Source organism: Gymnodraco acuticeps, unplaced genomic scaffold (genome assembly GCF_902827175.1).
Source record: "Gymnodraco acuticeps unplaced genomic scaffold, fGymAcu1.1, whole genome shotgun sequence".
Taxonomy (NCBI): domain Eukaryota; kingdom Metazoa; phylum Chordata; class Actinopteri; order Perciformes; family Bathydraconidae; genus Gymnodraco; species Gymnodraco acuticeps.
In genome coordinates, this window is record NW_022990295.1 from 3,711,005 (window position 1) to 3,738,713 (window position 27,709).

At 41.5% G+C, this 27,709-nt stretch overlaps 3 protein-coding genes across 6 annotated transcripts; 2 read left to right on the forward strand and 1 right to left on the reverse strand.

Annotated features, from left to right (window-relative positions):
- The first annotated feature begins 166 nt into the window (after window positions 1-166).
- Window positions 167-5,925, forward strand: tmem39b (transmembrane protein 39B). The gene is given in 10 exon segments (XM_034222431.1): window positions 167-663; window positions 1,513-1,705; window positions 2,101-2,320; window positions 2,511-2,594; window positions 3,105-3,259; window positions 4,227-4,329; window positions 4,331-4,561; window positions 5,071-5,258; window positions 5,346-5,466; window positions 5,547-5,925. Coding segments are annotated over 9 exon segments (1,467 nt in total). The 5' UTR covers window positions 167-663; window positions 1,513-1,574; the 3' UTR covers window positions 5,781-5,925.
- A 1,135-nt stretch (window positions 5,926-7,060) lies between these two features.
- On the forward strand, window positions 7,061-14,004 carry ccdc28b (coiled-coil domain containing 28B). Of its 3 annotated transcripts, none has more exons than XM_034222439.1 (6): window positions 7,061-7,328; window positions 10,056-10,467; window positions 10,779-10,948; window positions 11,061-11,215; window positions 12,594-12,616; window positions 12,726-14,004. In XM_034222439.1, exons 2-6 carry the CDS (start codon window positions 10,232-10,234, stop codon window positions 12,778-12,780), a joined length of 639 nt encoding a protein of 212 aa, XP_034078330.1. In that variant the 5' UTR covers window positions 7,061-7,328; window positions 10,056-10,231; the 3' UTR covers window positions 12,781-14,004. The 3 variants fall into 3 exon arrangements, with proteins under 3 accessions (XP_034078330.1, XP_034078332.1, XP_034078331.1); XM_034222441.1 differs by having other exon boundaries at window positions 7,126-7,296; XM_034222440.1 differs by having other exon boundaries at window positions 7,133-7,312.
- Window positions 14,005-14,128: 124 nt separating this feature from the next.
- Window positions 14,129-27,384, reverse strand: LOC117550105 (TOG array regulator of axonemal microtubules protein 1). 2 transcript variants are annotated; one of them, XM_034222419.1, is made up of 23 exons: window positions 27,048-27,384; window positions 25,319-26,493; window positions 23,500-23,566; window positions 22,353-22,481; window positions 21,931-22,194; window positions 21,555-21,817; window positions 21,223-21,446; window positions 20,960-21,060; window positions 20,701-20,865; window positions 20,522-20,587; window positions 19,869-20,038; window positions 19,614-19,785; window positions 18,793-19,020; window positions 18,310-18,433; window positions 17,882-17,987; window positions 17,454-17,689; window positions 17,148-17,306; window positions 16,854-16,980; window positions 16,325-16,440; window positions 15,999-16,182; window positions 15,667-15,886; window positions 15,476-15,562; window positions 14,129-15,367 (listed from the first exon to the last, which is right to left on the reverse strand). In XM_034222419.1, the coding sequence occupies exons 2-23, from the start codon at window positions 26,339-26,341 to the stop codon at window positions 15,114-15,116; spliced, it is 4,485 nt and encodes a 1,494-aa protein (XP_034078310.1). In that variant the 5' UTR covers window positions 26,342-26,493; window positions 27,048-27,384; the 3' UTR covers window positions 14,129-15,113. The 2 variants fall into 2 exon arrangements, with proteins under 2 accessions (XP_034078310.1, XP_034078312.1); XM_034222421.1 differs by having other exon boundaries at window positions 19,614-19,782; window positions 27,048-27,383.
- Between the last annotated feature and the right edge of the window lie 325 nt (window positions 27,385-27,709).

The window sequence follows — 27,709 nt, forward strand, 5'->3', positions numbered from 1 at the left end:
TAATGCGATTTATGTTTAATCTAATCTCGAATTATGGATCTTCTTTGCATAGATCCTATTTCATTATGTTGTCTGTTTGGATTTTTCTCACATGCTATAAGTGAGAGGTATTGAACACAAACACCATGCTGATAGACCACTGTCCCTTTTCAGGAAGTTACACAACTACATTGAAATCTTCCATTTACTGCTCACTATACATCTATAGGTAAAATAAATATTTCCTTAAAAATGCAAAAGATAATGTAATTATTACAAACATAATTTACAGACCTAAATGACATGCAGTTAGTTACCTCGTGGGCAAAATACCCTATTTATTCCAGGAAATGTGCTAAATTAAATCCCTATGTTCTGCCTTCATATCTAACATAAAGTCTGACCCAAGCCTGCTGACCTATCCAAAAACACATTGCTCTCCTTCCCTTGGTGAGTCTGATTTTTTGGCGGAATGTCCCTTTAAATGTCTCTCCTCCCACAGGTCGCTCACATATCCGCCCCCCCCCCCCATCTATCAGCGGCCAGTTTCACATCAACAATGACTGTCTCCGCTGATTCCTTTGGAATATACACCACTTCTCCAATAAACACTGTGAAAATGTACAGCGTGTAGCTTGTTATCAATGCAACAGAGCAGCGGCTAACACACAGCGGACTGCACTGGTAAGCTCTTCTGGTCTATCCTGTTTGATAGCTAGCTAGCTAGCTAGCTAGCTAGTCAGAGATACTGTTAGCTAGGCCTCGATCTTTGTATTTAATCAAGCATGGAGTTGGCGGACACATCCGAGTCCGTGGCTCATTGTACAGGTCCACGTTGTGTCCGCTTCCCGCCTCGTGTCTCCCACTCTAACGGCTCCCGTGACAAATGTGACCCAGGAAGAGAGCCAATTGTGGTGCTACTTGGCTAGCTTGTAATGTCAGCTTCCGCAAAAAACTTGCACTATATTAAAGATGCTATGCAGCTAGTGCAAATGTAACGCTAGCGCTTGGTGGTGCATGTTTATGATGGATTATCTGAAGCAGATCTATTTTGCTTTGCACAATTTGGGATTGGCCATGAAATCTTAATCCTGCAAGTTCTTGTTGTTTGTTATGACTGCACCACTGCTGTCATTTTAAGTGCTGTGACTAAGCCAATCATTGACCAAAATAAAACTTATGTAACTGATTGTTGCCCTGCAAGTGAATTATATCCTATGTGATACATATCACAGGCTTGATCCAAATCATATTACACCAATTAGTCAATAACTGTTATAACAAGGGAGGCGTATGGCGCAGTGGATAGAGCCTTAGTGTTGGGGTCAGGGGGTCACAGGTTCAAACCCCACTGCAGTCAGCATGTCGTTGTGTCCCTGGGCAAGACACTTCACCCCAAAGTGCTCCTGTGGGGATTGTCCACAGTATTGAGTATGTAAGTCGCTTTGGATAAAAGCGTCTAACAAGTAACATGTAATGTAATGTTCTGGATCAGCCTTCTTATTGACAGTGTTCTGCTCCCTTGGTGCACAGGAACAAGCAGAGAAACCATAAAACCAGACGCATAGCTGGGAGAAGTCGTGGGTGTGTCGGCGATGGCTGGTGGAAGGAGAGGGGCGAACCGTTCCACGTACTGCAGACCTCCGCTCAGCAACGAACCAGGCTCGGTCAGCAATGGCAACCACTCGACCAGCTCCCCGGTCACAGGGGTGCGATCCCGTACAAGGTATGCTCTGATACACCGCAGATGTTTGAGAGTTAAGAGCGGTAAATTGACTGCATTTATATTGGCTTTTCCAGTCTACCCCTCAAAGTGCTTTTAAATATACAAATCAGCATTCACACACATTTGTACATTCATTCACACTAGGGGCCACCTGCTCAAGGGAGCCTGACATTCACACACAATCACACGCTGTTGGCCGTGCCATCAAGAGCTATTTAGGGTTTGGTTTCCTGCCAATCTAACCAAAGAGCTTCCAGTTGGTGGACGGCAACTACCTCCTCAGCCACAGCTGAGAAAGTTAACATTGGCAGGATTTGGTCTCATCTCATCTGTTACACCCCCATTATAACAGAACAATATACATCATAATAAGAGAGGCTTTGTTTTGTCTGCAGGAATGGTTCGGGGACGTGCATGTCGAGCCCCCCGCTGGCTGCGCAGACGGTGGTCCCTCTGAAGCACTGTAAGATCCCCGAGTTATCTGTGGACCGCAATGTGCTGTTCGAGCTCCACCTTTTCTTCTGCCACCTCATCGCTCTCTTTGTCCATTACGTCAACATCTACAAGACGGTGTGGTGGTACCCCCCCTCACACCCTCCCTCACATACATCACTGGTGAGTCAACCTCTGACTTATGATCATGTTTATTATCAGGTATTATCGTCCGTAGGTGTTTTGTCTGTCAACCTTCTCTGTATCCCTATTGCTTTGAAATTTGCATATCCCTCACATGGTATTGTACCTATATATGTTGATGATACTGCAAGTGTGAGCATTAATCCTGAATCAATGTTATTGTTTACAGAACTTTCACCTTATTGATTATAACATGCTGGTGTTCACAATCATCATACTGGCACGGAGGTTAATAGCAGCAATTGTTAAGGAGGTAAGCATTTTATTTTGGCTTCTTCCTTTTCAGAATTTGTCTTTATCCCTTTGTCTTTAACATCTTTCAAGTCTTAAAGTATAAATGTAATAGCTTTTCTTAACTGACAATTTAATTTCAAGATAATTGGAATATCTCTTTCTTTTGATAAATGTCACAAATGCCTCTCACAGGAATGTCTCACAGTTTAGGCTAGTGGAACCGATAACACTCATATTTTGTATACAGAGGCTATCTTGTGATTGTGAAAACATTGATATTGTTTTAAAATTTACATTTGGGAAAATGTCTCCCTAATCCTGAATAATTCATATCCACATTTCTTTCGTTCTTGTAAATTTGGTCTTAAATTTCACTTAGTGTGGCAATAAGCTGTTGAAAAACCAGACATAAAGAATGTATTCTACTTCAGATGCTGGACTTCAGACATTGCTTCCTGCACAAGCTACTCTACTGCTGTTGTTGTATGAAAGCATTTGACCATTCTGTCCTCTGTCCTCCCCCCCCCAGGCCTCACAGAGTGGGAAACTATCCTTCCCTCATTCAATTTTTCTGGTGATGGCTCGGTTTGCTGTGCTCACGCTGACCGGCTGGAGCCTGTGTCGCTCGCTCATTTATCTCTTCAGAAGCTACTCTGTGCTCAGCCTGCTCTTCCTCTGCTACCCGTGAGTATCTACAGGGAGAATTTAATAGCTTGAATTCAGTAGACTCAGTCAAGTGAGAGTCCACTAACATAATGATGCCAGGTAATTACATTTCCAATGCTTTTATTTCATTGTTTGTGTTCCCCAGCTTCAGTTGGTTCCGCTCGTTCGTTTGTGTTTTTGTTCTCCATCTAACACGAGTTAGATTTAATACAGATTAATATCAAATGTGTTTGACAAGCTTTATACATAGTTAGCTTGTATTTTATTTCTGTTTTTTGTTTATAGTAAATGTATTATTATTCAAGTAAGTTGAAGTAATTTTGATGCTTTTATTTAGAAGGCATCTTTGGGCACTGGGTGATTTGGGCACCTGGTATAATTATATATAATGGGAGACAGGTGGTGGTTGGATTAGTGCACCAGGATGGCATTTGTTGTTGTTTGTTTACCAGGGAAAGCACAAGGAAAGGCAAAGGGCAAGATATAGAAAGATGGTTACATTTATTCTGGTGATATTGGATCATGGAATAAATGCACAGGAACGACGATCTTGCCTGGACTTGGATCATTCCCTGCGTACGATTCGCTATTCGTTTTACTTTTGAGTTCATTTTCTGTTTTACTTCTCTATGATTTTGGCCGCTACAACCTTAAAGTAGTCTGATCGGAGATATGAATGATGAACGTGATCTGGTGTTGTTGTCTCTTGAGCAATTATTCAAAAGCTTTTATTAACATACTGCTTAGTGGAGGTTATTTGGTTCATTGACTGTTAATTACACAATGGTTGGATCCTGATATCCATAGTGTCTGTTTTTGCAAAAAAAACTAGCATGAGCGGCCCCTTATTCAATTATAGACTTTTTTTAACTGATGGAACAAACATACTTGGAACCATATTATATATACTTTACTTTACTTTAACTGGGTGAACACTGCGAATATTCTCACATTATGTGTAAACAATAGCTGTTGTTTTCTGCAGATTTGGGATGTATATTCCCTTCTTCCGGCTGAGCTGTGACTTCCGACGCCCAGGTCCGCTCTCCCCCATCGCCAGCATCGGCTCCAAGGAGGTGGGCAGCGTGGGCCGGGAGCAGGGACTATTTGACCGTGCTGAAGGAGACGTGGAAGCAGCACACCAGCCAGCTGTACGGCGTCCAAGCTATGCCCACTCACGCCTGCTGCCTCTCCCCGGATCTCATCCGCAAGGAGGTGGAGTACCTGAAGATGGACTTCAACTGGAGGATGAAGGAGGTGCTGGTCAGCTCGATGCTCAGTGCCTACTACGTGGCCTTTGTACCCGTCTGGTTTGTCAAGGTAAGAAACTGTCTTAAAGGAATACCATCCAAACGATAATTTCTGTATCAATAATTCACTTCTTTCCTTGTATTCATGAACACAATTATTCTCGCATGTCGCCAGAGTGAACAAAGAATCCAAAAACAGAAGAAAATATAGATAAACTTAGAAATAAATGGGCTCCATGTTTAAAGGCATTTTCACTTGTTGGAAAGAAGTTAGCAAATATTTAAATGAATGAGAATGTAAAATTAGGTTTAAGTGTATTTCTGCTGTAACGCAGCACTCAATTACTTCATCAATCATTTTCTCCATTTTTGGATTCTCTTCTTATCATGGACGCATGCGATAATATAGTATTTAAATAATTTTCTTCACAAATGTAAGATAACTAGTTCATTCATTATTATAGAAATGATCATTTTGTTGGTGAAGTATACCTTTAAAGCTAGGTTAGGTACATTTGATTTTAAGCGTTAATGTCATAATTCAATCCGCTTTAATAACGCCTGTGTATTTCCCCTCAGAGTACACAGTATGTGGATAAGCGCTGGTCCTGCGAACTGTTCATCCTGGTGTCAGTCAGCACGGCAGTAATCCTCATGAGGCACTTGTTGCCACCTCGATACTGTGACCTGCTTCACAAAGCTGCAGCGCACCTGGGTTGCTGGCAGAAAGTAGACCCCTCGCTCTGCTCCAATGTCCTTCAGCACATGTATGTACCGCTCGTGGTTTATTACTGGGCTTTGGACTCATTTGATTGAAAACCCTAATTGTCATTTTGTTGTCTCTTTTCGCACAGATGGACAGAAGAGTACATGTGGCCACAGGGAGTCCTGGTTAAACATAATAAGAATGTCTATAAGGCCATGGGTCACTACAATGTTGCAGTTCCATCAGACGTGTCTCATTATCGCTTTTATGTGAGTATTCCTAAAATGAACATGTCAAATTATTATTTTCTAATCTGATGACTGACTGCATCTCCTTTTCCCTAACATAGTTCTTCTTCAACAAGCCTTTACGAATATTGAACATACTCATCATCTTGGAAGGTGCCATGATATTCTACCAGCTCTACTCGCTGATATGTTCAGAAAAGTGGCATCAGACGATATCACTGGCTCTGATTCTCTTCAGCAACTATTACGCCTTCTTTAAGCTTCTCAGAGACAGAATAGTCCTAGGAAAGGCATACTCATTCTCAAACAGCCCGTCAGACCAGAAAGTCAGTTAGGCTCTGAGTTATTAATCACCACATTCACTTTGGAACAACACAAACATGCCTAAGAGCTCTGTATTTTTTCTACAAACTGCATTTTGTGTCACTTTTTTGTTCTGATCTGCCATAATAAAAAGAAATATTTTTGTATTACTTAAAAGGTTTGCTTTGGTATTTATTTGGTTCTGAAATGTCCACTCTGACCACAAGAGGCCTCTCGGATTCAAGAATGAAACACACAATTTGAACAATTCCTCAAAGAACAAGTGTGCATTTCAGTTAATGTGCACTTATTGACTATTCATTGCTGAGAACCTGGTCACTTTGACAATAATGTATAATATGGAAGAAAATATTATCACTCAATCCAAATTAGTCACCACTGATACTTCATGTCGAAATGTAAATAAAAGGACAAAATTAGTCATTATTTGAAAGTACAAAAATGTAAATCACCCTCTGAAATGTTCAAATAGCTTTTTCTTCACAATATGAATACAGTGAGATGTTTTAAATGCCTTGAGCATTCAGTAGGGATCTAACTTGTATTACCCTTATCTGAGCAAAGACTGTATGGATAGAGGCTATACTGTTCAGATTGCAACACTCTTTGAGGCGAATTATTAATGTAGGGTAATTGGTGGAAAATGGCCTAGTACATTTACTCCAGTACTGTATTAGTATCCCTTTGAGGTACTAGAACATGGAGAATTTCCATTTTACATACTTCTTCTGTGCAATTATTGACATGTGTTTGAAGCTACATTGCAGACTCAGATGATCACATCATTAATACAAACATATACACCAATTTAAGATAGATATATCATTTATTTATCCCATAATTGGTAAATTACTTTGATCCAGCAGCAGCAGTGTCAAGCATTACATAAGTTAAACAATTTCAAAAGATATAACATACAAATACTATAACATTAGCAGACTACTAGACTCCTGGTACTAGGATGGGTTAAAAGCAGAGAAGACATTTCACTGTGTGTGCTGTGTGCTCTGCATGTGTGACCATTAAAGAGGGTTTCATCCCTCCCAAATAAAAAATACATATCCCTAGAGTATCTAAATAATACACAATGAATACATTGAGTACTCAATACAATATACAGTCTCACTACATTGATCTCAACCAAAGAATACATATTATTATGAATTAATCTACCAAGCAATGTATGAAATTGCGTCACCATGTGGCCTGTTTGTAGTGTTCTCAGGTGCCTGCAATTCAAATGCAATTGCAAACCACCCAGGATATAATAGAAGCATGTTTTCATCATCAGCTGAGGAGCAGTACCCATCATGCTGTTCGCTGCACCTGTGTAGTAAACACACAAAGCTGCAGGCTGCGGGGCACTGGCCCTTTAAGACGGATAAAGAGACAACAGCTCTGCACGAGACGACAGCAACGATGCCTGCTGGAACAGCTCAACACCACTGTGCTTGATAAATGTTCATTCATATGTAATATATTTAAACAGCTTTAAATGGCGGGAGGAGAACTGTGACTCCGTGCTCGGTAGGTCTGCTCTCTGGTGCGTAATTGATTCGGTAAGTCGTATTTGTGTCATTTTCGTAGACGATACATCTGTTTACCCGTCTTCCCTCACACTGAATTCAACCAAATTGTACAAAAATCAGCTGTTTTCATGTTTTTATTCAAGCAGCTTTTCCTTGGGGTTGACACAACTCAAGTAACGAATTATTTCATCGTATAAAGTTGCCTTTGTGTATTACTGTAGTGGCCATCTTTGGATTCTACTTTGAACGGAGGCTGACGTAGTGTTAGGAGATAAAAGCTATAAGGAATCAATGCAAATGTAAAGGCAGGAAATGTTATTTAACCCTCTGGTATCATTCGATTGGACTACGCAAATTAGTCAAACGGGACAAAAATGTCCACTGCAAAATACTTTGATAAAAACATTATATTAAAAGGTTTTTTTTCACAACTTTTTGGGGTTCAATCTTTAAAGCAACTTCCGCCCTAATCAAAAATACCAAATATTTAATCATTTTCAGGATTGCAACCCTTTAAATGCCATTTTGAATACATGAAATCGCTGTTGTTTTTCATGATTAAAAACAGAAAATTAGTTATTTTCCATATAATACATATCTGGGGACTGGCTCTTTTCTTTTTATAACAGTCTTGGATATGTCAAAGATTAGCAACAAAAATGTCCACTTCCAAAAACTGCTATAAAATGATAACAGATTAATATTTAAAAAAACTTTTTGGGGTTAAATCTTTCAATCAACTTCAGTCCTTAATCAAAAATATCAAATTATTTTCAGGATTTTAACCCTTTAACTGCCAATTTGAAAACATGAATTCGCGTTTTCTATGAAAAACATGCACAAAAAGGCAGTTATTTTACATATAATAAATGTTGAGGGGGGTCGGCTTTTATTTATTTTTTATCACAGTCTTGGATATGTCAAAGATTAGCAACAACATTTATTTTTGGTGGATTATTAGTTTTTGCACAGAATCAGATTAAACAAAAACTCACACAATAGCCACTCGCGGACAAAAATGTCCCATCCACTCCCATTATAACCACATATTTTGATCTCTCCGTCATACCGGTATATAATCATGCATTTTGTAATGTCAGGGTTTTATTTTGGAGGAAAATAGTTCAATTTGTCCTTTTTACTGTATATCACCAGATGTGACATTTTACCATTGAATTACATGCTTGTCATTTCTTGGTTTCTTTGCCTGTTGTATAATGGGTCCTGCCAGCCATTGGAATACATGTATGCAACTCATATGATGTAGGTGTGTTGGTATGGATGTGGAAGAGTGGTATCAGCTGAGAAATGTGTGTGTGTTTGAATGTACAGTGTGTGTGTGTGTACAGCGACAACAATATACAGTAGATTTGGTTTACAGCAAGTCGCAGTTTTCGCCTCATATCTCTTTCTCTCTCCCTCTCTTTCTCTCACTCCCTCATTCCCAAACTCATACACACTCGTACATATTAAACCTCCTTATACCTTGTATGTGTGTGAGTGATTGTGTGTGAGAATGAGACAGAAGTAAGTAAGTATTCTCATGGCATTTTCTTTGTTATATTAACATATCTCTATTATTCTATGTATTGCATTGCAATGTGTTTTTTAATGGTCATTCAGTAAGTGTAAATGGAATGAGTCATACTTTTTAAACTCCACTATCCTTCCATAGAAAAGTCTCACCTGAGGTGCTGTTTACACGAGAATGCAAACGGTTGTATCCACTACTTTTATTTTTCGTTCACACAAGGCCGTAACGGAAACGGACCCCGCAAACGATAACGGGTCCCAAGGTGGATAGATCTGCAAACTGAATGTTCTAGGGGGCCAAACGGCTCCGTGTGTACGCCCTATATACGATCATTTCCTGATAACGATGAAGCCATAGCCCCACCTCTCCCCACCTCTGCTGCTCACTGCTGTAGCATGGTCAGTACCTACTGACCATGCTACAGATTATTAGTGCAAAATCTACAGCTCCTCTACCACAACCATCAGCAACAAGTGGACATGGAGAATTATATGAACTACATGTTGCTAAATCCACCGCGGGGCATAAACAGAAGGGCAACCATGCTCGGGGGTCTTCTTCGCTGCTTTTGGTGTATTTTGTGGCGAAAGTACAGCGCCACTTACAGGCCCGGCATATGTACTACAGCGTCTCCAGCGCTCCCGAGCGGTCTTGTGTGAACGGAACTTTTTTGATATCGTATTCGGTTCGTATGCGTGTAAATGGGGTCTCAATAACAACCCAGTATATTGATTTTCTCCTTCAGCCATTTGTCTAAAAGCCGAGGCATTATTTCCATTTGTATAGTACACTCCTCTCAGGAATCATGTTACCTGTCTGTGCTTTATTCTCTCTATAGTGAGGAAGAAGGCTTCTGCAGTGTTTGGATTTGTGATCATTTTGGTTGTCACATAATTGGTTCATTTGGTTCGGAAATGTCCTTAAAACAGCAACGCAGTGTGTCCTTGAGTTCCCACATTCTCTAATGTCTTTTCACTTTGAGGGTGCTCTAAACATATCTTATTAGGTTACTGTTTCTCTCCCTTTTACTCCAGGGAAACATTATAGAGAGCAAGAAAAAAATGCTTTCCTTTTAAAACTTTCATATAAAAGCAATCCCATTAAGGCAGGAGGATTAATACTGTTTCTCTCTGAGGATTGAATGTGTTTCTGACAGATATATAGTTGTGATAAACTAGGGATGCTGCGCTGTTAAAGCATCACTAAACGCCTTTTCTTTGCAGAGTGGAGAATCCTGAACTGCAGCACTAATTTTGGCACAGGCAGAATCTTCCAGAGGCAGGGAGGGAAGGCTGCTGGGTTTTGAACTTCCTACCTTTGTTGCTTCAGCACGTCCTGCACAGCAGCCAGGCAGTGCACCCCCTCCTCATACTGCAGGAAACTTAAAAGATAAACAATAATGGAAGACAAGCGCAAGAAGCGGAGCCCAAAGGTGTCTCTTCCCCAGCCCCCTCCTCCCCCCATCAACCCTCGCAAACTCCCCGTCCTGCCTGCAAGCAAAAGTGCCACCTTCTCCCTTGGCCTGCCGCAGCCCCCCTCCCCCAAGAACAGAGGCAAGTACAAGAGATCCATAGGAGCGCCAGGACAGCCCAAGGAGGTGTTCACAGTCGTCGTAGCCCCACCAAAGATCACCAGGTTTGTCTCTTGGCGTATCAGAACAATTCTACAGAAAACACTGATTTATAAACAATTGCTGTTAATGTTCCTTTACTTTTATGTCCGACCAACTCTTTAATTTGAAAACAGATTACTGGTTAGTTAGATAATGTCAGATCACATACAGTGTTCACGATTTTCACCACAGCTATATCTGAGCATAATAATAAAAGTGTATATAAAAGGAAACATGAGTACTTATACTTCGTACTGTATATGCATGATTAGACGATTGAAGGCTGGATTGTATTTTGAATACTGTTTTGTAACAACACATTTGTTTTCTTCAGGCCCCACAAGGAGAAGCCAAGGGCCCCCCAGCCTGCAGGGCCCAGTAAAGTAGTCCAGTCCTCCCCCCTGCAGCACTCCTTTCTCACAGATGTCTCAGATGTGAGAGAGATGGAGGGAGGCCTCCTCAATCTCCTCAATGACTTCCACTCAGGCAAACTACAGGCTTTCGGTAAGATAACCTCGATAGTAGAGGCCACCATGGGAATATCCGGTTACAGGCTGAAATAAAACCGGTTGAAAAGTGGCTTTGTTTTACAAGTTGTACTTGTTTGGTTTGCTAGGCAAGGTGTGCTCTTTTGAGCAGCTGGAGCATGTGCGTGAGATGCAGGAGAAGCTGGCCCGCCTTCACTTCAGCCTGGACAGCCACGTGGAGGAGCTTTCAGAGGACCAGAGGAAGTGTGCCTCCGACCACAACCTGGAGCACCTGCTCTGTAACGTAAGCACAACCCACAGCAGTACAAAGGTCATGATAAGGAGACACATAATCTCACTTTCACCTGGTCATAAACCCTATATGAATTTTAGAGTATTCTTTCTCTTAAAATTGCTCTTCTGCAAAAACTGCCCATTAAATTGCAAGAAATACCTTTTCATTGTAGTATTGTTTCTGCTATTGTGGTCAGCCGATGAAACAGTCACATGGCTCTTTACCTCTCCACTGAAAGTCTAGTTTAGTTGGTTTCATTCTTTGTTTTAAGCCTGAGGCTCTGGAGGTAAATACGTTCACATAACGCAACAACAATTATTTCACCTGTGAGACACTTATAATGAGAATAAAACCCTCCATTAGGTTGATTTAGTAACTATGCTATTCTGTAAACCTCTGTTATAGTTTTACCAAAGGTCTTATTTCTAAGGGGCCCTATTATGCTTTGTGGTGTGTTCCCTGTCCTGTAGTGTGTTTTATAGGTTTTAGTGCATGTAAATGGTCAGCAAGGGCTAAAATCCCAATGTTCGATATAGTGACATCACTGAGTAACACATGGTGGTCGCGCTTCTATTGGCTAAAGCTCCAACACATTGTATATAATAGGCTAAGGGGCGGGACATCTGTAAGAGGTTGACCAATCACAACAGGGCAGGCCAGCTAACCAATCAGAGCAGACTGGGCTCTGGTTTCAGACAGAGGGTGAATGAGATAAATAAAGACCTTTTTGAACCATGTGAATGTCACAGTAGAGGCACACAATATATGAACCTGAGCATAATAAGGCCCCTTTAAAAGCCTCAAGGGTCAGAATAGTACAGCATTTACATCTGCAGTGTTAATGTCAAGCATGTGAGATAAGAGTATAGTGTATGCACATAACCTATTTTCCTTTTAGCTGTGAACCTTCCAATAAAACAGATGTGCTGTCTGAGACGAGTCATACAGCAGTGTTAGGATTGTTGTTCGCTCCGCTGAGTTTTTAGCACGTTTTAAATGTTGAATATTACCCAGCACAAACAGGGATGTGTAGCCCAAGAATACTTTGAGAGTTTCTATTGTTAGCTTGTTGTGTGGCTCCTAGTTACAGGCGCCTGGGGCTCTCTGAGGGGAAGCTGCAGTGATATGTGTGAGGGAGGTGAGAGAGAGCCTTCAGCTCATTACAGACACTGCTGCCAGGGGGATGATTGTGTCTCACAGCAGATGGGCTGTGAAGTAGCTTTCCATTTGTGTGGACACCAAGGGATGTTGACTAGTTGCTTTTGTAAACATTGTAGTCCAATGCTGGGAGCTTGAATCAAATATTGACCTGACTCACACAGTTATTGATTAGTGTATAACATCATGTTCTACTTTTTTCTACCCATTTGTTTATCTGTTCCTGCAGCTGGAGGAGCTCAGCACCTCAATGTATCCTTTCATAATCTGATATTATTTTAAGGAATTACCCATGGCTCCAGACACTAGATTTAAATGTTTGTAAATCAAATGTGTGAATCCTTAATGTGACCGCGTTCAGACAAAAGCTCCACCTGGCTGAGAACCAGGATCTGCCCAAGACATCTGGTCCCTGACAAAGTGAGGTGCGGAGGATGGCGACCACACACTCATCTTCTCCCAACATCTAGCTAGCCCATGTTGCCATGGCATTGATCCAGCTGCCTTAGTAACGGAACGGAAAGATCGACAAGAGGAAGAGGCGATATTATTTTTTATTTGGTCGGTGAAGCAGACGGAACGATATAAGGACTCAAAGCAGCAGAGCATTATTCAAACACTCAACCAAAACCATAAACCCTCATTCATGGCACAATAAATGGCCAGATGTTTTTACTGAATAGTTGTGTTAGATAAAAAATGTTTTCAGCGTGTTCTTGGCATCAACTAACTTGGCTCCAGGTACATCATTTGGGAACAAATCAAAGAAAAGTTCATAAAAAGCACACTTCATGATAGTTTAGGAAGTTGTGCTGATGTCATCGTATGCCTTGTTTTTCGCATAATTGTATAAGTATGCATCTCTGTTAGCGAAGCCATACTTGAGTAGCAAACATATTTAGTCACATGTCGACAACACCACTGTGGTTAGCTTAGAACTTAAAAGGGAGTTTGCTGTTATTCTGAATATACTCCCTCATTTGTAGGGCTTTGCTTTTAATACTGGACCAACTGGAGGTGTGACTTTGATACATCACATTTTAAAAAGGGACTTTGTGAGAGGATACAAAATGTATGTTTGATAAACTTTCATGTGAAATGGTTGATATGTTTTGCATAATGACTAGCTACTGTAAATGTTGACACTGATGGTAAGAAGAAGTGAGCTGGAGGATTTATCAGGGTTGCCTTCTGGCTTTGTTTTTCTGAATGAGCTAGTCGACTCTACTACTGAAGGGCATACATCTCTGTACAGTCCAATTAAATGGCAGCTACTTTTATAGTTCAAGGTTTAGATTTGCAGCTTATTTAATTCAAAACATTTGGCAGCAATGTACTTGGTCCATAATATTTAAACCCTGACAAGCTAATTAAAGTGATCAATCTTAAACCACAGAGCATCTCAAAGCAGTGGTGATTTGGTTATAGAAAATGTGCCTATAGTGCTTTCTAGGTCCTCATTTGTTCTAATGCCTATTAAATGCCTGGATAACCTCTACAGACTATACATTTCTTTACATCAAGAGGGACGTATCACTATTAGCTCTACATGTGAATTTGGCAAAACAACAAGACTTCTGAAGAATCTCCTTTGTATTCAGTAACTTCCCATTAATAAAAGGCATTTAACTTAAAAGGCACAACACTCTGGTTTTTTGGATGAAATGTAATGCAAAATGTTATCGCTTTAAATGAGCCCTTTACAGATGTGGTCAAAGAACCCATTTCCCGATCACATTAAGACATGAATGAGACACCTGGAAGTTGGTTTTACAGAAATAAAACACTTTATTTATATATATCAATCTGTCTTTGCTCTTGTTCACAAACAAGTTCAATATAATTTAACAATTTGATGAGTTAAAAGGCTACTTGAAGACTGGCACTATACAGAGACAGAATCAGATCTGAGCCTTCACTGTTTCTCAGGCAAATGCAGGAGCAAAACTCAGCTCCTCTTCCTCTCACCCCGTCCAGGAGAATTGGTTCCATTTTGATCTAGGCATCAGTGTTCATATATACATACATAATGTATATTTCCTTAACAAAAATAAAACATTTTGATCTTGCCAGTACATTTTGGTCATGCAAAAAAAGGACAGACGGTACCAACTCAGAGCATCATTAACAAGACTTTTGAAACCATTACACTATAGATCAATTATAAACTGTACCATTAAACAGCATACGATTACAGATTAAGCTAATACTGTGCAAATACACATTTGAACTGTACAAAAGTATTTTGTACTATTCTTGTTAATCTCAATTCACAAAAAATACAACCACTACATAAGACATTTTCAAAATATGACATTTGAGGAAACAGCAAAATATATACATCTTTCAGGTCCCTGTCTTTGTGCATTTCAATCTCAAATTCTGTAATAGTGTCTCTGATTTGTCTTCAGTACATGTTTAGATTATGAAAAGAAAAAAGCAATGACAATCATATAATTTAAATGTAAAACTCATGAAGTCCATCATGATAATGAGCTACCTTTTCAAAGTGCAAAGAGAGCAGGTTGAGTATGTGTAAGACCTGAAGTCTGTATGTTACCATGCTTCCGTACCAGAGGAAATCTCACTGAGACAACATTAAGAGCTCCTTCTTTTAAAAGGACTTTCTCTTTATTGATATAAAAGTGCAGGCACTATAAGAAATGTAGAACATCTCTGTCTTCAAGTAAGGTCAGTGTTAATGTTCTTCTCTTCCAACATTAGGGCGTGCTTGGGTTCTGTTTTACCTTTAGGATACGTTCCTCAGGATCTCGTTCAAACCTTTATGGACATTGGCAGGCTGGGAGGCAGCACACTCCGTCAGGCTGGACCCCATCTGGGCGTGAAGGGCTTGGCACAGGTTTGCGGTCGCACCCCTCACGCTGCCGCCCCGGCCATGAATGGTGCCACTGTGGGTGGAGGTGCCCAGGAGGTGCCACAGCAGAGGGAGCACCTTCTGCTCCACCATCTGGGGCTTGCGAGGATAGAGCTCCGTCACAAGTTCTGGAAATAAAAAGTGAGAAGGAACAATAGGTGGTGAGAAAAACAAACTGATTTAGAAGCCAAAGGTGAAACTAATAACAGTGTTCAGACTTTTCCCATCAAACCTACCTGCAACTTTTTCAATCATGTCCACCTTCGCTTTGCTGTTTAGAAACTGGGCTTTTGAGCAAAAGGGCTGAAGAAGAAGACTTTTATCTGTCATGGAAACAAAAGAAAGTCAAATAAAGACATGTTCTCCAAAAAGACTGAGCCTCTGATTTGACTTCTACCAGAAATATTTGAATGCTCAAAGTGAGTACCGAGATTTAGGATAAGTGCATTAATAGCTCCAATAGCAGCAGAGTAAATGGCGTTGTTCTTGGAGTTGAGGTGATTGTCCACGATTGCTGGGACCAGGATGTTGACCACTTGGGACAGATTGTCCTTCATCAAGTGGGAGATTTTCTGTAGGGACTCCAGGGCGTACAGGTTGACCTTGCTGTTGGACTCCTGCAGCCGGGCCTTGAAAGCATCAAACAACTGAAAGAAGAAGTTAAGAAGAAACATTTTTTTGATTTTTCAATATAAACAGTCTGATGGTAATTGAGAACCATGATGAGGAAATATTTATAGGATTTGGAAAAGCACTGACCGGGTATATACTTTTGATGACCATGTTGGGGTTGTGCTGGCAGTCAGCCGCTAACTGGTCGATTCCCTTGATCCTCTCTCTGAAGTCCTTTGAACCGAGCAGACCTGAGATCTGCTTGATGTATTCTGTCTTGTCTGCAATACTCTGAGTCTGAGATCTGCAGCTGTTATGGCTGTTCGCCTCCCTGTGGATAATTCAAAATACATCACTTGTATAAACCTACGAGTTAAGCTTGAATAACGTACTTCCTATATGCGTTGTAAAGTCTAAACTTCTGCTGAATTTGGGCTGTACAGTGCTGCTGTCCTGGTTGATTTTCCACCCACCTGTTGGTCTGCTGGAGCGGCTCTCTGGTGAGAGACGAGGCCCTGACTGTCCCGCTGCCTGGGAGGGAGCGTCTACCCCTCGCTGACTGGGAGTCTTGAGGAATCTCACCAAGACCCTAAGAAAAACAAAAACAATCTCCAGGTAAGATTGCGGTGTAACCTTTAAAAGGTAGGGTAGGTAAGAATGGAGAAACCAGCTCGAGTGCGCTAGAATTTGAAAGTACGCAGCCGAACAAAATCTGCCCCTTCCTTCAGACTTCCTTACAGAGCCCCTCCTCCAACACACACGAACGCGCACATGTCCAATGAGGGCACGAGATAAGTTGATGATTGGTCGTGCTTTTTACAGCGCCACGTCTTCCACAGATGACATTTTTTAATGTATTTATTGTCAAAGCATTTAATGTATTCATTGCTATCGGGATGTTAAGAGCATTCCATGGAATATAACAAAAAGTGTTTCTGAAGTGAATTACCTACCCTACCTTTAAGCAATAAAGGTTAATAAAAACACAACAAAAAGTCGTACCTTTGTCTTGAGAGTGAAGACGGTCTCTCGGACTGCCGGCAGGTCTTTGGTGGGGATATATTTCTCCAGGATCTTGTCAAAGTCAGGGTGGGAGGACAGTGACAGCAGCATTTGACGCCCAAAATACCTGTTTGTTAAACCAATATGATAGTGAAAACTCACAATAATTGAATATCAAAAGACTCTGTCATATGTACATGTTAGTTCTCAAAAAAAGCAAGTATGTGTGCACATGAATGAGGCCCAGTAGTCCCATTTGCAAAAACCTAACTCTAAAGCAACAAATTGGCGTACCTGGGTTCCTGTGAGGAGTCTTGTGCGAGTTTGGTGACGGCAGGTAATATTCTATCAGTGAGATCTTTACCTCCGGATAGGAGGCGGGCGGCACCGACCTTCTCCATCAGATTAGCCAGGTGCCGGGCCGTACATTTTCTCACCACTGGGTTGAGATTACTGTCAGAAGAGGAGAAAACCATTCAGCAATCAAAGATAGAAATGTTTTATTGGGTGTTAAAAATAGTGCAACGGTACCACGGAATTTCTCAACCGTAAGTGTGTGAAACAGCACTTTACTCTATTTATGTAGAGATAACTACTGACCTGAGACCCCCAGAGAGCAAAGCATTAATTCCTCGAGTTGGTGTGCAGTGCTGAACCATGCAGTCCAGTGCTGCATCCACATCCTGCCTGATGAAGGCGTTACTCTCCCCGGCCTTCAGCAGCAAAGCCTTGACTGTGCCATCCAGCTCCTGGTCCATGGCCTTCTGCAGGTGGCTGTACATGTCGCACAGTGTACACACTGCGACCTTGGAGACGCTTGACCGCAGGTTCTTTACCTAGATGAGATTGTCATTATAAATACCTAACAGGAAACTGAGTCATTCCAGGCAGTCAGCCAGGATATCAAGACACTACTAAGACACAGATATCAAAATCGGATATCGATATGAGTCAGGGGTGAGGCATTTCAAGTTCAGAAGGCAAAATGAGAAATTGATGTGGGAGCGTTATAAAACAAGTTAATCTACCTCTTGAATGAGAACCAGGCAGACGTCATGAAGCCTACCCTGGAGTGTGTCTGAGTGGTAGTGAGCCAGACTGCGCAGGAACGTCAAACCCTCGATCTTCTTCTCCCTGAAGAAAAAGAAAAAGAATAATTTAGTAGACCATTTTTTTGGGAGACATTTTGTTGACAAAGTTTCTAAATGTCGTTCCCGTATAATATATGTTGATTAGCAGTGTCTCTTTAATTAAAAAGGTATTTTACTGACATGACATTTAATATTTTTCTATTAATTCAATTATTTATCTAATCAATGCATGCAAAATCAAAGGTTCATGCTATTCTATATCTTATAAACCTTTATCCTGGATTTGAGTTATCAGCATAAAGGATTGTAACTTCTATTCCCAGAGCAGTGCAGCTGAGGCTCTGTAGCATGCGAGTGTTTCTCACCAGTCCTCGGAGCTCAGCAGGTTAAAGCTCTGCGTCAGTGCCAGGTCAGGCTTGGAGAAAGGACACAGCTCAGGAAGCTCAGAGAGGGTTTTCTTGTGTCCCGGAGTACCAGGGGAGAGCTCGTCTAAATGAACCGTCAGGCAGCACACAACACATAGATTTAGTCTCATGTTACATCTCTATCAGTGTGAAAACAAGCAGCGCGTATGTGGGTGGCGGTGCATTAACAGTAGGTTGTCAAAACAGAGCATTGTGGAACATTACCCAAAGCAAACATCTTATTCACCCGCGCTCTGACAGTCTAATTAATGCGCCAGCATATAATTTCCATAAACAAAGGCCTGTTGAAGCACTGGTTCATCTATTTATAATGAGGTGGAATAATGCTGAAAGCAGGCCAGTGTCAGACCGACTGAGGGATCGCAACACGATAAAAAGGTACAGTGACATTTTTTGTTATTTATAAAACAGAGAAGCACTTACCGGAGCTGTGGGAAAGTGATGGTCGGGTTCTGCTGAGGCTAGGGGCCCTCCTTAGACGGGACTGATTTTTGGAGTTGGGGGGCACTGTGGGGGGGCTTGGCTGGTGCGGAGGAGTCAAGCATTTGCTGGGGCTTTGGGGTCCCAGTGGGCTGGTGGGACTGATAGGGGACTCATCGGAGAGACGCTCAGCTTTGGTGGATGCCAGTGTGCTGCCGTTCAGATGCAGATCTACAACAAAAACAAAAATCTAATGAGCTTCATATGTGGATGATTTATCTTAAGTACATGAGGATACAATAAAAAGACATTAAAGCAAGATCTGCTTAGGAAGCTCAATATGCCGGGTTCCTACCTCCTTTCCAAAGATTCACTCACTTCTCCAGTATTTTAAAGAAGCATTTACAGCATTTTTTTCTATATTAATTCCAATACAAATATTTTTACACAAAGTTAGCTTTTATAATAATGACGCCTGTGTTTTGACACTATAATATAAGTGATAATTCAATTATATGTCTACCATTGAGGTTATATTTAGTTGTGGTGTTGTACTGACCCTCTCAATATACAATTAAAATGTTGAAGCACTTTCCCTAAAACCTTTAAATCCCCACATTATAATACAAGTATTCTCAAGGTTTTCAGCACCTGCATAAACCTTATGCAACAAAAAAAGTATACCTTATAATGGGCTGTGTTATACATTTATAATTGCTCTAAGTGAGACTCTAAATTCGGACTAAAATTCGAATTATAAAGAGGATAAATTAAAGCAAAAATAAAAGCACTTGGTTAAGGTTTCCAAATCTTTCTTCTCTTGCCTTTGATGATTAACTCTCTGTTCTCCTCTCTGGGCGAGTCCGACAGCATCTGCCTGACTCGGTGGCGGATGGTGTCTCGAGAGACGTCCGCTTGACTGCACTGCGCCTCCTGCTGATCCAGAGCCTGCCACCGTATCTTATCCTGGTGGAACCTCGCGTTCTTCACCCTCTGCTTGGAAACAAAACAAAGCAGGTGGTAACTGGAAACTTGGTAGGATGTACTACTATTTTAGCACTGGAAAAGGTGTGACTAACCTTAGCCTCATCTGGACGGGGGCTGTCAACACAGTCCAGGCGGCTGCCAGACAGAGCATGGCTGTAGAGGCCAGCTGAGAGGTCAGGGGGGGGTTTTGCTACAAAATCACCCTGCTCCAGTGACGAGGGGACTCCTGGACCGCACGAGGACACTGCAGTGCCGAACATGCCTGAGACAAAGAATGGTGAAGGTGTTTGCAGGGAACTTAAATGTGTTATTGAGACCTTCTCAACTGCTTAAAGAACCCGTAATAAGATGTAATCAGAATTTTGCAAAAGTGGTCTGATTATGGGAAAACAAAGGGGCTCATTCACCAATAGTTTTTTTGTTTTTTCTTAAATTGGTTTTGAGAAAGGCCCGAAGAAAAGTCTGATCCATGTAATACTTAATAATGAGAAATCTAATTCTCCTCGTAAATTGAAAGCGTGTGCTTGTTGAGTCCTATCTACAGGTTATTGTACTGCCAATGAATGAAGCCCAATGCCCACTTAAAATACGTTGGTTATGCTCCTACATAACTGAGGCATGGCTTTGGGGAACAAATCACTTAAATCTCAATATGTTAAAACTCAGCTAGAAACCTTTCAGCAACATAATATTGGACAACTCATTGATGACATATGGGAACAAATCAGGATCTGCACAGACTGACCTCTTCCAATGACTCCTTCAGGCAGATCCGTAGCTAGTGAGTTCCTGCTGATGTTGCTCTGAGATCCTAAGATTCAAAGGAGAGGAATACTCATTGATGTTTTTATTATAAGGCACATATACAAATTTTACCAGGTGAATCTTGCAACAACCCTCTGTTTGATATCACAGCTGTCTGACCTTTGGCAGGCTTCAGAGCTCTGACTGATTGCCGGAAGTCCTGTTTGACCAAAGGAGGGGCGGGTCCTGTTGAGTCTTCCTCAGTTTTGATTGATCCGTTGGAGTAAGTGACTCTCTGCCCAACAACACCCACCTCGGAGGACAGTTCGTTTCTCTGAGATAATCCTTAATAAGAACAAAACAAAAAGATACAGAGACTTAAAAAAGGTTAACGAAACAAAAAGATTTATTGAGCAAAGCCATGTTTTTCCATGTATACCTTGAAGGCTGCTGAAGTCCATGGAAACAGAAGACCTCAGTTTCGCAGAAGGCACTCTTGCAATGCGAGGCTTCATTCCTGAAGAGGCAGAGTTTCCTGAACTGTTGACAGATATAACAAGGGAGAAATTATGCTCGAAAGCTCCTTAGCAATGTGCAATACATTTAAACAACCCCAAATGGGTATCAGGTTATCACTGCTACAGTATAACTTGTAACTGTTTCTGAGAAATGCCTGCTAATATTTCTGCGCTATTTCTTTACCTGGCTTCGTTGCCATTGAAGCTGGAGTTGGCGACTGAGCTCAGACTGGAAAGTCCACTCTCACTGGTTGAGCTGGTTAGCATTGGAGATGTGTGTGATGGCGAGTCCAGGCCCAGGTCCAGCCTCACAGCGGAGTCAGGGCTGTCTGGATCTGAACTGCTAAGGCTCACTTTGGCCCTCTTCTTTGCTGCGCTGTTGCGCAAAGAGCGCAGGGAGTTCAGCATCTGTGATCAAAACACACAAATTGGCAGATATGAGCACTGAGGAATTTCATTAACTCCTGCATTAGCACACTGTGTGTCTCTTTAAGTGTGTATTGTGTGTTTACTGACCTCCTGCATGTCCAGAGGGTCATCCTCTTGAGCATCAGGGTCAACATGAAGGTCCTTTTCTAGCTGCTGATTCTGAGGGCTTCCTGGAGCATTGTGCCTCTGGCCATTATTGGAGTGTACCTGCTCTGCTGTTGGTACAACAGGAGAGATAGAAAGGGTTGCCCTGGTGCTGCTTAGAGCCCGGCGAAACGACGAAGTGGAAGAAGAACTCATGAGGGAGGCACGCAGAGGCCGGGGAGAGCATCTGCTAGAGAGAGGTTCTCCTAGAGGGGCAGGGAGGAGAAAAAACAGATGATACAAAGAGGCAACAACATTTTAACATTCAGCTGACACATCTCATGTCAACTTAGTTAAATTAAAAAAAAGGATTAATTACCCTTCGCTGTGCTGGCTGTGTCTCTCCAGGGGCTGCCGTCTCGCTGCTGAGGGGTGTTCTCTCTCTTATTGGGCCATGTGTTGGACATAGAGAGGGAAGAGTCTGCGTGGCGGCGGGATAGTGACGGAGTAAGCATGCCTCCAGGGAGTGTCGCCAGCGGGTAAGAGGGCAGGAGAAAGGATCCGGATGTGGTGGGGTTCGCGGGGAGGGAGAACGTGCGCTCAACACTGGGGTTCCTCGAGAGTATGCGCCCCTTTGGTGCCACTGTGAGACAGAGGAGGATTCACACATCAGGAACAGATACAAGGTACAAAATGATTCAATACTGGTGGGATGTTTAACACGACGCATTAAAAAGGGAATTTTAAAGGTTTGGACATCTTTTAACCCAAGCAGATCAGTCTAAGGTAACGAGTCCTTACCAACATCCTGGTCAGAGAAGTTGCTGTTTTTATAGATGTCAGTATCCAAGTTGAGGCTTCCACTTCTTCTGAGGCGTGCAGGGGACTCTTTCCTCCTGGGGGATTGTGGCTTTGGAGGCTGTGCAGGACCTAAATGGAATGTAGATTTTGTCTTTCATGCTACAAACCTGACAGGGTTGCACCATACGCAAATACTGTTAACAACACTAACTTCACTTCTAAAGGTTACACTGCTCATGTATAGTCTGCTTCTAAGTTGTATGATACATTAAAGTAAATTATATATGTTTTGGGAAATCCCTTCACAACATAAGGTTATACTATAAGGCAATGTGTTATTATACTCCAATAGTTTCATTGCAAATGTTTGCCTCAGTCATTTACTTTGCAATGAGTAGAGGAATTCATATTCTGGTGGTACCATGGGGAAGAATTTCACATTTCCGCATCTTATTTGAGACACAATTTAATGATTTAATGGCCCTGCGTGACTATAGCTGAACACATTTTTAAATCGAATAAGTAAAAAATATGTTCCAGAACTTTTCTTGAAAAGTTCTCAAGTGCAGATATTAGTAAATATTTTGGTGCATTGTTTTTGGTGCTTCAGCGTCAAGAACAGCCTGCTATAAATCTACAACCTTTCTATAGTGAGCTCAGCTGTAACACCACAGATTTTCTAGGCTGGATTTCTATTGCAATCGGCAAATTGCAAAAGCTTCTTGGCTCTGAAATTCACCCAGAGTATAAATCCCACAGAGTAGGCCTACTTTTACAACATGAGTGATATTTAGTGGGTGATTCTTACTTAAGCAATACTGCAACGCGGTCTAAAACTGTTATTACATTGAGAGCATTCAGTGCATCTGACCGTGAACATTTTACAGGAAAATTATCAGTTTTTTTTCCAGTTAGGATACCTTGTGTCCATCAGGCTAATAATATATTCACTTGGTGAATATATTGGACTTTTCTGGCCTAGCAACCATGTTCATCTCAAGGCATGTGGTAACAAGTGGCCCAGTGACTCCCTGACTCAGCACTCTAATCCAATTTAAAGACCAATTTAAAGTTCAGCTGCAGTTGACCATGACTTGTCAACTCATGAGGAATGCATGCGAGTAATGGTAGGTGTATTTGTACTTACTGAAACTGGGAACGTAGGTCTCTGGACTCAGCTTTCTAGATAGGGGAAGGAAATCCTCACTGGCCACCTAGACAGTAGACAGAACAGCATTATCCAACAATAGAGGATGAAGTTCAAATAACTAAAGGAAAGCTATTCTTAAACAAACAGGAGTCCAAGTGTAATTCCATCCACTTGTCTGAACAAAGGGATGCAGCATATACTGTCCAGCTCAGACAAGAGACACTGGCATTTAGTTGGAGCCCAGGCTACTGTAAACAGACTTAACTAAATATACATGAAGCCTCTCGTGAAACTCTATCTGCCGACCCTTGAAATCATAGTCAGAGATGAACAAATCAAGTAGAGACAGAAGGATGACAGATTTGACATCAGCCTCAGACACAGAGTGTGTGGTTATTCCCACTGCCTAAAACCTGATCAGCATTGTGCAGCACTTAGTGTGATTGCAATCAACACTAGAGCAGAAAACAAGCCATGTTCTACAAGAATAACCCTGTGATATTACCGATTATGTTTCAAACCCCCTTCAGTAAGTGTGCTGTGTGGTAATGGGGTTGCTGGGAAACAGACACTCCTGTAAACATAAGGTTTTTCAGATAGAGGCTCTGAGCTGGATAATCGTTTCCAGAACAAAATATGGTCAATTAATGCAACAAAGCCACTCAACTAAACCAATAGACGGTATTAGAATAATAGAGTGTGTTTCACAAATCATTCTAGTTTGTTAGCCAATACAAATAATACATATTTAACATTAAAGTGGTAGAATAACCTCGATTTTTTTCTCAAGATGTTCGATCATCCTCTTGGCAGCAGCAGTGTCACATTGCAGGAAAATGAGTCACCCATTGTATCACTTCCAAGAATAGTCTCAGTGAGATTGTACCTCCCTCGGTTCATAATGATTTGAGAGCCATATATTAAAAAATACCATATAACCTATTGTTACACTGCCAACAGATACAGACTTATTCATAATCATTTAAAACCGAAAAACCTCTGATCGAGAATAATAAGCCGTCTAGAGAATATGCAATCATGGAAACAAGCAGAGGTTGATTGAAGTGAAAGCTGCAGAGCTCATTGTAGAAATATATAACTATATTTCTGCTGCACCCAATCCATACTGCATCATGAGGGGATTAACTAAATTCAGGTTTTTCTCCCCAAACTCTCTGTGAGAAGATTGGCACCTCTAAGGTTTATTTTTGGATTGCGGTTTATGGATGTGACGCAGCTTGTTAAAAAAACAAGTGTGCAATTCTGACAGTAAACAATCGCTCAAAAGCTTCTGGAGATTCATTTTTACCGTGGATTAGCTTCATCGTTCCTCTGTTAACTGAGCAAAAAAGAAAAAGCATGCACACAAAATATCCACTCCTCCCATGCTCTTTGTGATGGCTGTACTTGTTGACTGATTGGGATAATACAAACATAACTGCCTGGTCACTGAAATTCTCTGTATTTTCAAAGTTAATGTGAAAAGCACTTTGGTGCTTTGGCAGTTACCAAATGACTGATTAAGCCCTACTTGCTTTGGATTTCAAAGAGTGGAATGAGAGGCTGAACTCAGCTTGTTAAGTCAATAGGTGCTTCATTAATGTCAATCAATGGTAACCAAAAGAACACAATTTCGATCGGTTTTCTGGGTAAATTAACCTTCAATATACCAGAATATCAATTAAAACTGTTTTCATTTAACATAAATCAGAGTCAGTGCAATCATATGCTAAATCTGGTACTGTTTCCAGGTGGTTTGATTATCACAAGAGATAATAAGTGAGAATATTGTCTACACAGTAACGATGGAACCCACCTTTTCAGAGCACTTTCCATTTAAATGCTGGCCCGTCCGACTCGATGAGAAGCCCGACATCTCCCAGGGTAGTTTGTTCTTCCCTTTTCCCGCGCTGACAATCCTTCTTTGAAGAGGAAGGTCATCAGTAAGGGATCCTAAGCTACCATAGCCATACAATCGCTCACAGTCTGGTTCAGTTCTGTGGCTCCTGGCACTGCTTATCCGCCCTCCGTTCATCACCCAGTCCAGATCGGCCCCAGAACCATGCTGCAGGGTGCACCGGTGTCCTGGTTTGGGGACCACCAAGCCATATTCCACTATCCCCTCTGAGGAGAGTTTAGGAAGGACGTGCCTTGCTCGTCTTGCCTGTACAGCTGCCATAAGACCCTCTGCATCCTCATTGAGTTCCACCATGTCCACAGCTTTCATTAGAGGCTGTTTTTTCCCTGTGTCAAGGCAATAGTCAAAAATGGCAAACAGCTCAAGGGCGGCGTGGCGGACCTTCCTCTTGTTGTCTGCCAGATATGGTGCAATCTCAAAACAAAGCTTGGGGATGTTGAAATCTTTTCTAGGATGAGTGAGCATAGCTGCCATGATGATGTTAAGGACATCTTCCCGTACCCTTGAATTATTTTGTTTCAAGTTGCAAATCACAAGATCTAACACTTGTTGTGGTGCAACAGTTCTAATCAGCTGTCGGAAAACATTCATGTATTCACTTCTTGTGATGGTGCGAGTGTCCCCTAGGGTGTTCAGAGCCACTAAGACTATCTGCTTGAAATATCTGTCTACACCTGTATCTAGCTTCTGAATAAGTAAGTTTAAAACTTGTAATGTGCCATACAACACTTTAAAATTACTGTCATCCAGAAGCCGAGGGAGGAAATTAATGAACTCCAAAATACTGCCGGATGGGACTGATTCTATGTCCACTTCGGACAGGATCTGTTTAAGCTCTTCCACCCCATTTGTGCGATTTTGGTAATTCTTCAGGTCCAGAAGCAGCTCATGTAACTCCTGGGAGATCAATCCAGCTATCATTATTGATGGTCTTATGGTTTCTGTCAAAATTGAGAATCCAAAGAAGCAAACACAAGCCCGAGAGCGAGAGGACAATAATATCCCTCCTCTTTAATTCGGGATTTCATCCTGAGGTGTCGTTGGTGATGGAAACCACCCTCCTGGTTATCAAGCTGTGAATGTAAAACATACAAAAACGCATGATCGATTCAATTTCCATTTACTCAAGAGTGTTATGAGGAAAAAAATGGCTATTAATGTTATTGAACATGTTACACAACCACATACATGTACAGATTTTAATTGACATAGTGTTTCCTCTACATTATGATCATGGACTACCCTTACGTTAGAATAGAGAGAATGGATACAACAACCACTTGTGGCTCTCATGCACGGTAGTCATCAACAGAAAGGTTAGATAACATTAACTGCTACATAATAACATTACTCCCTGTTATTCTAACATGAGTTAATAAAATGCGTGTCAATGGGAGTCTTAGCCAGTTATACAATACTAATGCGTCCAATGGTTTTATAATCAATCCCTGACTAAGTTACACCGTTACCGTTAAGCAGCCTACATGAGTTAGCTAACGTTCCCAAGAACCTTGGCTAACGATAACTGCAACACTCAAACGGTGCTAAGCTAACTGCGCTAGTGTGGTGGGTGGTTAGTGCTGGCTGACTGAGCTAGCAAAGTTATGAAAACAGCAGGAAAACAGACCTCGCATTTCTCCTGATCCTCCGCCCGACGAGTCTATCTAATGTTACGTCGTCCAAATGTCCATGTCAGGCTGCGGCGGCTACGGTTCTCCTAAGTGCAGACATTTTCCGTGGATGTTTCAGCTGGTATGTCTGGAGTGTTGAATGTTTGAAAGCTACGGAGGTATTCACACAGAGAGGAGCCCACACACACACACAACACACACAACACACACACCGAGGAGGCAAAATGGCGAATACATGTCGCAAACTGAGCGCTTCCATGGTGACGCGAGTTCCATGGTTCCAAGCTCCTCAGGCTCCAGGCGGTTCATCTGCACAGAGCAGCGGCGTGGGCTCCACAGGCAAACAGAGTGGAAACACTCAGATGTAACAGGAGGACAAACTATGTCCTTTTAACTAGTTTTGAACTCCACATATATCTATAGAACTATGATATTAATATTACCCGCCCCTCTTGTTAGTGTGCTGTTTTATGAAATATGTTTGTATATGAAATTGTGTGTATATATGGTTGTATTTGTAAATGCTGCTTCTGTTTAGTTCTTAACTGTGCCCATGTACTCAAACTAAAATAATTTTCTTTTTGCTATTCATGTATGATATATGAGGAAAGAAAAAATACTTTATTATTATTTTTGTCTGAGCTGACTGAAATGTAGC